Source organism: Catharus ustulatus, chromosome 1 (genome assembly GCF_009819885.2).
Source record: "Catharus ustulatus isolate bCatUst1 chromosome 1, bCatUst1.pri.v2, whole genome shotgun sequence".
Taxonomy (NCBI): domain Eukaryota; kingdom Metazoa; phylum Chordata; class Aves; order Passeriformes; family Turdidae; genus Catharus; species Catharus ustulatus.
In genome coordinates, this window is record NC_046221.1 from 11,612,748 (window position 1) to 11,623,981 (window position 11,234).

General features: G+C 40.3%; 1 protein-coding gene across 1 annotated transcript in view; it reads right to left on the reverse strand.

Moving 5' to 3' along the window:
• PITRM1 (pitrilysin metallopeptidase 1) overlaps window positions 1-9,236 on the reverse strand; it is a 28,776-nt gene extending 19,540 nt beyond the window's left edge. Inside the window, exons 1-12 of the mRNA XM_033073055.2 lie at window positions 9,154-9,236; window positions 8,877-8,979; window positions 8,020-8,126; window positions 7,349-7,500; window positions 6,793-6,907; window positions 6,570-6,666; window positions 6,015-6,175; window positions 4,645-4,771; window positions 3,893-3,981; window positions 3,259-3,387; window positions 1,261-1,374; window positions 760-856 (exon numbers count right to left, since the gene is read on the reverse strand). Coding sequence (XP_032928946.1) covers window positions 760-856; window positions 1,261-1,374; window positions 3,259-3,387; window positions 3,893-3,981; window positions 4,645-4,771; window positions 6,015-6,175; window positions 6,570-6,666; window positions 6,793-6,907; window positions 7,349-7,500; window positions 8,020-8,126; window positions 8,877-8,979; window positions 9,154-9,191 — 1,329 coding nt within the window. The 5' untranslated portion in view covers window positions 9,192-9,236. The remainder of the gene's footprint in view (window positions 1-759; window positions 857-1,260; window positions 1,375-3,258; window positions 3,388-3,892; window positions 3,982-4,644; window positions 4,772-6,014; window positions 6,176-6,569; window positions 6,667-6,792; window positions 6,908-7,348; window positions 7,501-8,019; window positions 8,127-8,876; window positions 8,980-9,153) is intronic.
• Window positions 9,237-11,234: the final 1,998 nt, after the last annotated feature.

Genomic DNA, 11,234 nt, shown 5'->3' on the forward strand with positions numbered 1-11,234 from the left:
GCTCTCCCATTTACAAATTTCCTATTAATCCAGGGCTCTGCTTCTTTGCCTAACTCTACTTATCTAGGAATGAAATCCTGCTCATGCAAAGAATATACATCACCTGAGAAACAAAGCAAAAGAGCCACTGAAGAACTGAAGCTGCTGCAGAGCAGAAAGGAACAGAGGAGGAAGAATGAGTGGCTGCAGGAGACCCTGATTTCCAGTGACTGTGACTGCAAATACTGCACCTCACTCATTGCAAATATAAGATGAACTGCAGACTTCTTTAAGACAACATTCTGCTTGAGGAACAAATTTTCTGTAACAATTTGGTATTAAAATTTGAGGCTAAGAATTGAGTTAGTGTACATTTTCCCTTGTGAATCTAGAAATTAACTTACAGCAGTACAATCCTAAAGTGCATAGAAAAATACAATCCTCCTATTTGGCTTTTAGAAAATACACAGGCATCTAGCCAAAACACACAGTTCCCAAAGCCAGTATGATATGCCCCTCACAGAAGTAACCAGTGCCACTACAATCAAAGCTGCTATTCAGGCAAAGACAACAGGTTCACTGCCTGATTGACTCATACAGTGGCAAGTCCACAGACAGTCTGACAGCTACTGAAAAGAAAGATGTACACAACATGACAAAGGAAGAGCCCTTAAGTGGAAAGTTTTACATATCGGGAGCTGACAAGATGACCGTGTATTTTATAAAGACATAGATAGATTTTTTTAAACTGTTCTTGAAAAAAAACATACACAGACTTACAGATGTCAGGGCAAGTCCAAAACTCGTAGACTGATGCTTCAACTGTATTTCAATTTTGTGAAGTAGAGCTTCAATCCTATCTTCCTCAAATCCTTTCCTTTGGGAAGGGGTGATGAGAGAAAGAAATAATATCCATTAACACTGACCACTTTAGGAGAAGTTAGGAAAATGAATTATTAGATTGATAAAGGAAGCATTACAACATAACTTCTTTCACACTGAATAAAATTTATATGAAATAATCTAATCATGTTGTGTCATTTAGAGAAACTGAACTAACATCATTAAACTCCTGAAGGTTACACTGATGAGAACAAGCTACAATAAAGGAAGTAACAGATAAGTTTTAAGAGTACTGAACAATATTACTTCTACTTTGGTGCCTTTATAGTAATATAAGTAGATTTTTAAGGCATGTTATTATATACAAGTCTGTACTATTACATGTCTACATATTATTATATTAACTAAGAGTATTGTTAAAAATTTAGCATTACTCACGCAATAACTTCATCGATTGTTCTATCAATTATTTGTTTCACAGTAACAATGTCTCTTTCAGCAATACCCTGTAGACCCACACTGAAATAAGCTTCTCTTGTTGAGCCATTAAACCTAGAGTAAAACATAAAAAACCCATTGACAAGGACCAGAACTTAAGCATTAAAGCTGCCAACAAAGGCAGGGGAAGAGAAAAAAAACCAACATTGTTTCCACATATAAAGACACAAGATTTTAAAAGCTAGATAGAAAGTAAAATAATTATCAAAGAGGCAAGAAATTAAACTTAAAAGCATTTTTTTGTTCCATTTCTGTAGTAGTAACCACACTTAAGAAAATCTACAGCATATGGTTTTAGAGAAAGAAAAACAGCTACAGAAGTAAAGTTGGTATTTCCTGTTCATCTTCCCATTCATCTACATTTCTTTCAGGTAAAGAAAGCTCTCTTTTTAAGGTGAAAATTTTAGCTACATGTAACACCAAACACATACATTCTACTTAATCAGGTGAGTGGAACAGTATTTCTACAGCAGTATTTGTAAAGTAAGTGGTTACAGTGAAGTTTTCCATGTTTGCTGTAATTATTATCAACTGTATTAAAAAAACATTTTAACAATAAAGATAATTTTGTCCAAGCTCTCAGGCAGGGTTAATCAGAGAGCTCATCTTTAGAGAGACAAATTGGCACGTGCAGAAGTACAGAACACCTAGCAGTTCAAACCAAAGCCAATGAACAAAAACCAATAGGTCTCTATTATACACTATTACAGAAAGAATTCCATGGCGGGCTCAGGCACAGGATTCTGCAATACTCATCTCTGGACTCAAACTTATTCTTGCAGATTCACTGACTACAGTCACTAAAGCACATTAAAGCCAGTTCACTGAACAGTTCAAGTCCCAATCAATCCAGCATAACTGGAAAAGGACCAGCTGACAAAAAATACAACATAATCCCTACTTCAGTGTCTAAAGACAGATTTCTACTGCCATGTTCTGGAATATTAACGTGTCTGTATGGCACTGGCATGCATGACACAGGACTTGCACAAAGCCAATTACTTAATGCAAAGAGAGGGCAAGCCAGGCAGAGCAAGACACTGAAATCACAGGTGAGCATAATAAAGTTTTCCACTCAAACACCTGAGAGAATCACTGCAGAAAAAGTCATGATTTTTGTCATCCTAAAGTCTAAAACTCAATCAGATGAATCATGCCTGGAAAGCACTTCCTTCTCTGTGCTGACAAAAAAGGTAAAATGCAATGAGCAGCTGAACCCAAGTTCAGTGCAGACAACGTGCCCATCCTCAGCCTGCAGCGCACAGAACACTCAGGAAATGGGCTGGGAGCTGCAGCTGGGGTAAGTGTCAGTGAAATACCCTTTTGTAAAGACCCTGAGATTAGCTCAGATGGTTAGAGCATGGTGCTAGTACCACTGAGAGAGTGAGTTTAATCCCTGTATGGGCCATTTACTTAAGAACTGGACTTGATGATCCTTGTGGGTCCCTTCTAACTAAGAATATTTTGTGCAGTACTCTGTATTGAGGTGATGCCAATTTAACAGCACCTGATTACACAAAGGCACATTTTGACAAACCTACCAACGACTAAACCATAGAAATAAAGCAATAAAAACAACATGATCACACAGAAGAGCTCACGAACACTTCTGAGCAATACTTAAATGTCCAGGATGAAACACCTGTGTAAATTAAGGCACTGAAGGTACTTCATATTTTATTCCATCTGTCCATTTTTATGGTTTGTAAGCTGCAAACAATACAATTTAGCTTCTATCCAAGTACTCTGATGAGCCAAAAGTTACATCTGAGAATGCTTTGCAGCTGACCAGGAGAAACTCTCACAATGTTTTAATATTAAAATAATATTACTCTGGTGTAAATTGCCCATATAAGAGATGGGTTCTTCCAATTTAAAAGTGCTTTTTAGGTTTTCTAATGTTGCTTATAGTGATGAAATGTGAAATGCAACACTTACCCAACATCAGGAGAAAAATCTGTACCAACACCAGACTCAATTAAGGCTTTGTAAAAAGGAGAATTCGGCCCATCAACCAACAGTGAAGACAACAGGCTTAGGGTGAATGTTTCAAAAGTGTCTGTAATACTGAAGAAAAACTATTAGCTCTTAAAAACCATATGTGACACCCAGTATCACAGAGTCCATTAAAAAAGAACTAGAAAACAAATGAAGACAGAGCAAGGGAGAAATAACTGTCAGCTGTGAACCCCACATCAGACCTTAGGGAGATAGGAGAGCTCTGCATCTTTCACTTGTTCTAACTACCAGGAAAGCAATTTAAATTGGGCTGCAAGGGGAGATAAGTTCATAGCAGGGTCACACAGAGGAGCTTGCACATGGCAGGGAATTGAAAGGAAGACAGTGTTTTCAAATGTCTCATCCACTGAATAGTTCTGTAAAGTAACACCTGATTTTTCTTGTAAAAGCAACTAAACTTTTTGTTTACTAAAGTAGGATTGATTTATTTCCCCATGGCATTATTTTCTTTAGAGATGACATTTATCAAAAGGGACTGGGGACAAGAAACATGCCTGCACCTTGCTTAAAGATCTAAAGATCAGAATTCAGAATTTCATTTTGATATACTTACTCTGTCAACAAGTAGCTGACACTGACAGTGGTCTGCTTGGAAGGATCAGCAGCAAATGAGTCTAAACCACATGTTACCCTGTGTTCTCTCTATAAAGTACAATAAATGATACACTAAACTCAGAGAAGTTACGAACAAAAATGACTTCCACCTTCATACCATCATCTTTCCAATTATTTAAAATAATTTTACAGATGCTCATGAATAAATTCAAGATCCATTAAGCAAACACACAAACACACATTATCTTGAAAAATATGATGGGCATCTCAATTTTTAAAAGTGGGCAATATAGGAGACGTTGAGGAAAATCTGGCCATAAATAACATTCTGAGCTGTTTCTGAAAAAAATATTTTTACCTTTGGACGAGCCAGGCAGGAACAGAACATGAAAATTATTTTTGATACCAATGTTTGGGATATTAGATACCATTAGTGTCAGGAAATATGGTTTCTAAGTATCAGTGTGTCTTTCATTAGCCCTTAACACTTTCCATTAATAAGTACTTCAGTGTTTCAAATGACAAGGGACTTGAAAATTGGAAATAAAAGAAACAAACAACTGCAAGCAATCATTAGATTACTGAAACTCAAAAGTAACTGTAGTTTGTCCCCCATGAAACCAAAACTAGAAATACTTCAGCTCATTAACACAATTCTAAACAAAAGAGTAACTCCAGCAGGTTAGGTTAAAATATTAACCCTGGGGAGGGGTTTGGGTTTAGTGGGTTTTGTTTGTTGGTTTTACTTACAGGCTTTTCCCAGAGTTTCTGTTTTGGGATGTCAGTATTTGATTCAATTCTTTTAAATTTTACCAATGCTTCCTCATGTATTTGCTTCAGATGTTGCTCCAGTGGAAAATTACCATAAGTGAAAAATCTGCATTTCAAATAAAATATTGGAATTAAGCATTTGATTTAATATGAAATTTACAGTAGCTACTCGTATTTTACTCTGAACATCATGTGCTTTCCAGTAATTCTGTTACATCTGGAGTGGAAAATTGTTTGGTGGTTCTTCAACCAATGCAACAGATATAAAACTCAGATCTCTCAGTAAAATTTCACATTTCTCAGCTTGTAGGCCACAGATCACCTTTTCATTAGGTTCAGGTTTATTATGCTCATATTTGTTCAGTCACATGAATACACAATGTTCCAGAAAAAAATAAACTGAAGCCAGAAACCCAGTGCTCCTAAGTTACAGAGGACAAAATTCTTAGGATCTTCACACCTAAAGTATAAAATACAATGATCCATGCCCTAGGTTCTGTCTGTAAAACGTGGCTGGGTTCCATGGGTCACTCCACCAAACACATTCCCATACCTAAAAGACTTCCACTGGACCAAACATGAGCACAAGCTATACCTCAGATAAATCTCATCCCCTGACTAAAATCTCAGCACCAGGACACCACAGTATTTGGGACGATGAGGAAAAAAAAAAATCAATGGATTGTAAATTCACTGTTGTGACACAAGCTGATGTTCCACAAGTGAATTAATCAGAATAACAGATTGGCCATAAAATTAGTACAGAAGAATTATTTTCCTGCACATAACTTTCAAACTGACTTCCAGTTTAAATACCTTATTAATACCAACCAAATCAAATGACTATCCATTATTTAGAATTCACTACAGTAATATGTGATGCAGGAGGAAATGAAATAATTCCCTTGCAACTTCTAACTTAAACTGTGTTACTCAAAGAGGACAGGTACCTCTGTTCCTAGAATAAATTTATTCCATAGAATAAATCTATGCCACTTGTATCTTAACTCCCTAACATTATTGCTAAATACTTATTAGTATGTTCCCTTTCCCCCCAGCTCATATGAGTTCAGGTCAATAAATTCCCAAACTACATCATCATGATCAGGCAAATAGACACCTGAGAAAAATCAGCCACCTTTCTTTCCTGATTTCAATTCACTCTCCACAGCTCTTTCTACAAAAAAATTCCTTGCTTCCACGCTGTTCTAGCTGCTGTAGGGCACAGGTTGTTTGTTACTTCTGCTGCTTGCCATGCAGATGAAAACACAATGCTTCTGGTTTTCTCCTCACAAAAATACAAAGCACTAACCCAATAATCTAGGAAGTCACTCACCAATCTCACATACCTGGAATTGCTTGGATGATAGTGCGTGGCATGGAACTGCTTAAGCTGCTCCCATGTAAGGTCAGGAATACATAATGGATCGCCACCAGAAATTACACCATAAGTGTGATCAGGAAGGATTTTATTCTGCAGGTGCTGTGCAAATATCCTCTCATTATCTGTCTTAATAGGAAAACACCACATTTCAGTGAAAGCCATCAAAACACATTTTAAAGACAAAAGGTGCTCAATAACAAGATCTCAGAGCTCTAACTTACACAACCCCCTTACATAAGCATGCAGTCTCATGTACTTTAATAAAACTAGCTATGTTTCCATGCTAATCTAAGAGTATTTTGCAATAAAATCCATTAACAAGGCACCGTCCTATACGTAAACAAACTTTTGACAGGCTGACTTAAAAAAAAAAATCTATGCAACAGTGTTGACTTTACTGAGGACTTAAATTTTCAGGAGGAGGAATGGGAATCTCTGGTGCAATGATGCCATTGATAACCTACAGCTAAAGCAACTGCAACATCTGTATGAACTTAAACCAAACATCCACAAAACTTACAAATGCCCCTTTCATTTCATTAAAAACAACTCCTTTGAAGACTAGAGGTGTCTGAGGATCAGCTGGGTTCTCATGTTCTAACCTCCAACCTTCTTGCCTGAAAAAATTAATAACAGCAAGTGTTGAGAGTTTGAAGGTTTTGTTGACTGGAGGGGGGAGGAAGCTTTTTTCATTTTTTATTTTTTTTTAATTTAAGGTTTGCATACTTCTCAAACTGTCTTACCAGAAATCTAGCTGACGTAAACATGGAAAGAAAGCTGCATCCAAGTACACCGACAGCAGGTTCTGAAAGTCCTTGGGATTTTGTGTTGAAAATGGATAGAGCGTGTAATCACTAGCTGCATATAAATAAACATAAAAACAATCAGAATTTTAAAAAGACTGAGATGCATTTTGTTGATTTTTAATTTCTCATCCATATAAATAACCAGAAGAGATGTACTAAATGAAATGTATTTTTGCTGAGGAATACACACATTTAACACTACAGCTATTTTACCATGAAAACTTAGCTTTAGCCATCTATCGATAAAAATAATTAAATGTATTTTTGACTATAAACCTCCAGCTCTACTGGAACTTTGCAACCGACAAATGAACTAGACTTATTTTGTCGTCTTGCCTTGTTAGCTTTTGAACATGTCACAACATTCACAACCAATAATAATGGCTCCCCAAAGCCAAATTAAGGAGAGCCACCAGAGTGCTCTACTGTAATAACGCTTCATGCATTTCAAGTATACAGTATTTAAGATAAGTATTATTTCCTTTGGACTTACCTGTGAATGCATTCATAAAAGTGGACAGTGACCTGTTTAACATTTTAAAGAAGGGATCTCTGCAGGGATACTTCTGGGAACCACACAGCACTGTGTGCTCCAGAATATGTGGGACCCCGGTGCTGTCCATGGGAGTGGTTCGGAATTGGATACTGCAAGAGAGAGCACGGAGAGGGATGCAGTCATTTTGGAGAAGTGCGCCCACTCCTACCTGCACCTGTGATTGCTGAGAGCATCATCACTGGCTAACAGCAAACATGGCACATACCAGCATACAGAGTTTGAGTTCTTCAGACCCTGAGTGCTCAGCCACCTTTTTCAGAGGGTGTACAGCCCCTGCACTTGTATTTCTGGACTTAGTACAGAAGTTTTCAGCACAAGAGTAAACACATTTATTTTTAGGCAAAAAGCTCAAATAAAAATCTTCATGGAAGGTTATGGTTGCATAATCTCTGAAAGTTTTCAAGGCAGGAACTGGACCTGAATTAAGCACTGACCTCATTTTGAGCAGCAGACTGAACAACAGACTTCATGATATCTCTTACAACTTGAAAAATTCTATGAAGCCCTGTCCTCTCTGTTACCACAGAATAATCCAGCCATGCCATATTACAACTGAAAAAACAAGGTGATGTGGAGAAGAACGTGTAATACCTATATTAGTGTCTTACCTGAAGAGATTATTGGAGTCCTCCCGAGCTACATGTAAATACCTGGCTCCTGTGCCATCATGACTAAGCTTCACTGCAGTCAGGAACAGCTCAGGAACAGCTGTCACCTGCATTGGAAGAAAACATTTGTATTGCAGTGACTTCATCTAGGTCAAATAAACTGTGAATGACATAGGAATTATAGTCTGTTGGTCCTATATAAAATACTGGATTATACAGTGTTAAATAAGTTTTTGCTTTAGTGGTTTGAGAGGAAAAAATAATTATGCAAATGAAAAACAAAACTTAAATGAAATTTATAACCTAGTGAAAGTATACTACCATCGAAGAATCATACTCTTATGGTACAGAATCAGAAATACAAAAAGAAAAGATATATATTCAAATGTCAGTGTCTGTTGTACCACTAGCTCTAGTATCACTAGCCATCAGTTCTCACAAATAACCTTTACTCTCTGCTCCTGCTTTCGGCTTTTAAAAAGTTTTTTTTAAAAATTCAACATATTCCTATGGCAGGCTTTCAACAAAGGTATTAAAAGCAGCTTAGGAGATGAAATATTACTTGAATGTGTTTAAAAAAACATGTTCACAGAGTGAAGTTCCGTTATCTGTCAGGACATTTAGACACCCAAAGGTCACATCTGCAGCAGACACACAAGCTCGTGGGGTGCATTATCTACTCTAGAATTAGCCCTCTATAAAAACACGTATTAACGGCACCTATAATATCTGTTTGCGGAAAAGCAAACTCCTGTGTCATTCTTATGACTGACCACCCAAAGCAAGTATTCAAAGTGCAGACGCCAGGGGAAGTTTATGTACACACAGAGGAAAGGGCAGCGGCGGCCGACGCTCACCTGCTCCACGGTGAAGCCGTGGATCTGCTCGCCCACCCGGTACTGCAGCGCTCTCTCATTCGCGGCCACGCTCTTCCACCTCCATGCCCTCCGGCCCAGGGACCTGGAACGACACAATTCCCCCTGAAACACCGCGCTGCTGCCGCCACTGCCGCCGCCGCCACCGACCCCGGCCCGGGCGCTCCAGTGAGAGCCTCCCCGGGCGCAGGGCCCCGTGCCGGCCCGGGCAGCGGCTCGCAGCCCCGCGTCCCTCGGCCGAGGCTCCCCGCCCACTCACCGGCCGCGGCCCAGCAGCCCCCGGTAGCGGCTCCACATGGCTGCGCGGGCAGGCGGGCCGGGCCGCACGGCGGAGCGCGGCGGGCGGAGCGCAGCGGGCGGAGCGAGGCGGGCGGAGCGCGGCGGGCGGAGCGAGGCGGGCGGAGCGCGGCGGGCCCGGCGCAGGCGCCGCCGCCCCGCCCGCATTGGCGGCGGCCCCACAGCCCCGCCCGGCTCCGCAGCCCCACCCGGCCCCGCAGCCCAGCCCGGCCCCAACCACGCCCCAACCCGGCCCCGGCCCGGTCCCAGCCCGGCCCCGCAGCCTCGCCCGAGCCCAGCCCGGCCCCAGCCCGGCTGGCCGGGACTGCGGCTGTGGCTGTCTGTGCTCCGTGTGCCTTTCTGGACGGGGTTGGCCTGACTTGGCAGGGGAATCTCTTGGAAATGCCTTTGCGTTGTTCACCTAGTTCTCAGGAAAATTGAAAGCTCCGTTTGTTGTGAAAGGAGCGACCTTGGTGCAGAGCTTACTGTTTGCTTTTCCAAAAAAAAAAAAGAAAACAAACCCTAAAAAACCAAAAAAACAAACAAACAAACAAAAACCAAACCAAAGAAACACAAAAAACCAAAAAAAGCCCCACAAAAAAAACTTAAAAACAAATTAAAAAACTCCAAAACAAACACACAAAAAAACCTACAAAAAACCAAAAAAAACCCCACAAAAAAAATTAAACAAACACAAACCAAACCAACCAACCAAACAAAAAAAAACCAAACAAGAAAACAAACAGAAAGGCCCAAAACAACAAAAAACAAACCGACTAAACACAACACCATACCCGAGATCAGCGTGTTCCAGCATTGCTGTTGGCCGTGCCTTACCCATGATCCGTATGTTGATGCAGAGACTTGGTGAGGAGAATGAGCGAGGTGAGCAGCAGAACCTGGGGAACTGCAGCCGCTTTAGTGACCCGTGGCTGTGCCCGTGTGTGCAGAGCCCTTGTGTTGCACAGCCCCTGCTCAAAGCCTCTGCACAGGGCCTGCACGGTCCCTGGAACATCCATGTCAGTGTAATGGCACCTCACTGAGACTTCGCAGGATGCTGTACCCACCAGAAGAATGCTTGTACGTGCCTGGGCTTTTATTCCTTCTGTTTTGTAAATGAATAGAATTTTGAGATAGTAACTTGAAATTTGATTTCATGCTGCACGCTTATGAGGTTCCCCAGAAGGACAGCACCTGTGAAGTAGGGCCACCAAATTGCCAGTCCCTTGTTCCTGAATATAAGAGCCTGGTTACCTGATTTAGACATAAGAAGCCTGGTGCCAAATGGGTACCTGAGTAAATGTATTAAAGGGCAGTTGCTCAACATGTCTTGTGCCGCTTGTCCTCAATTCTTTGGCTAGGATGTTAACAACAACAACAACAAAAGAATAAATAAATAAATAAATAATTTAAAGCATGTCTGGAATTTTTGTGCCCACCATCTCTGATCTCTTCCTCCTCTTCTCTTGCCTGCCTGCAGCTGCTGTGCGCTCAGTCACTGTAGGGATTTTGTCACCCTCCCATGACTCTGGGTGCGCTTCAGCCCTGCTGCTGCTCGCACACTGTCCTAGGGCACATCCGCCACCCCCCATGGCTGCATTGCTCCTGATTGCTCCTTCATTTTCTCTGATTGCTTCATTTGTATTTTCCATGTAATTTTCCCATTTCATTAATTTTTAAATTAAATAAAAAAGCCAATAACTTGCCGTAGTTAAAGTCTGGATGTTGTGCATTAACCCATATAACCTGTCATCTATCTTAATTACTTACCTTTAATTCTTTTTTTAAAGTTAGTGAAAAGATCCAGTAACTCACGTAAAGCTTAGATCCTGGATACTAGCAAATGCAATTTGTTTGTTACTTATTTTCATTATACTTGATTTCTTTCCTGCCTTCTACCAATTTAACTCTTCTCTTTGTCCTATTTTTCTGTATTTGTTTCAGATTAGGTTCAAATTGTACCCCCTTCATAGGATCTCTTCAAGCATATGTTTCTCTTCAGTATATGTTTTAGCATATGTTTCCAGAACTTATGCCTAACACCATGAAGAACCAGTCATGATA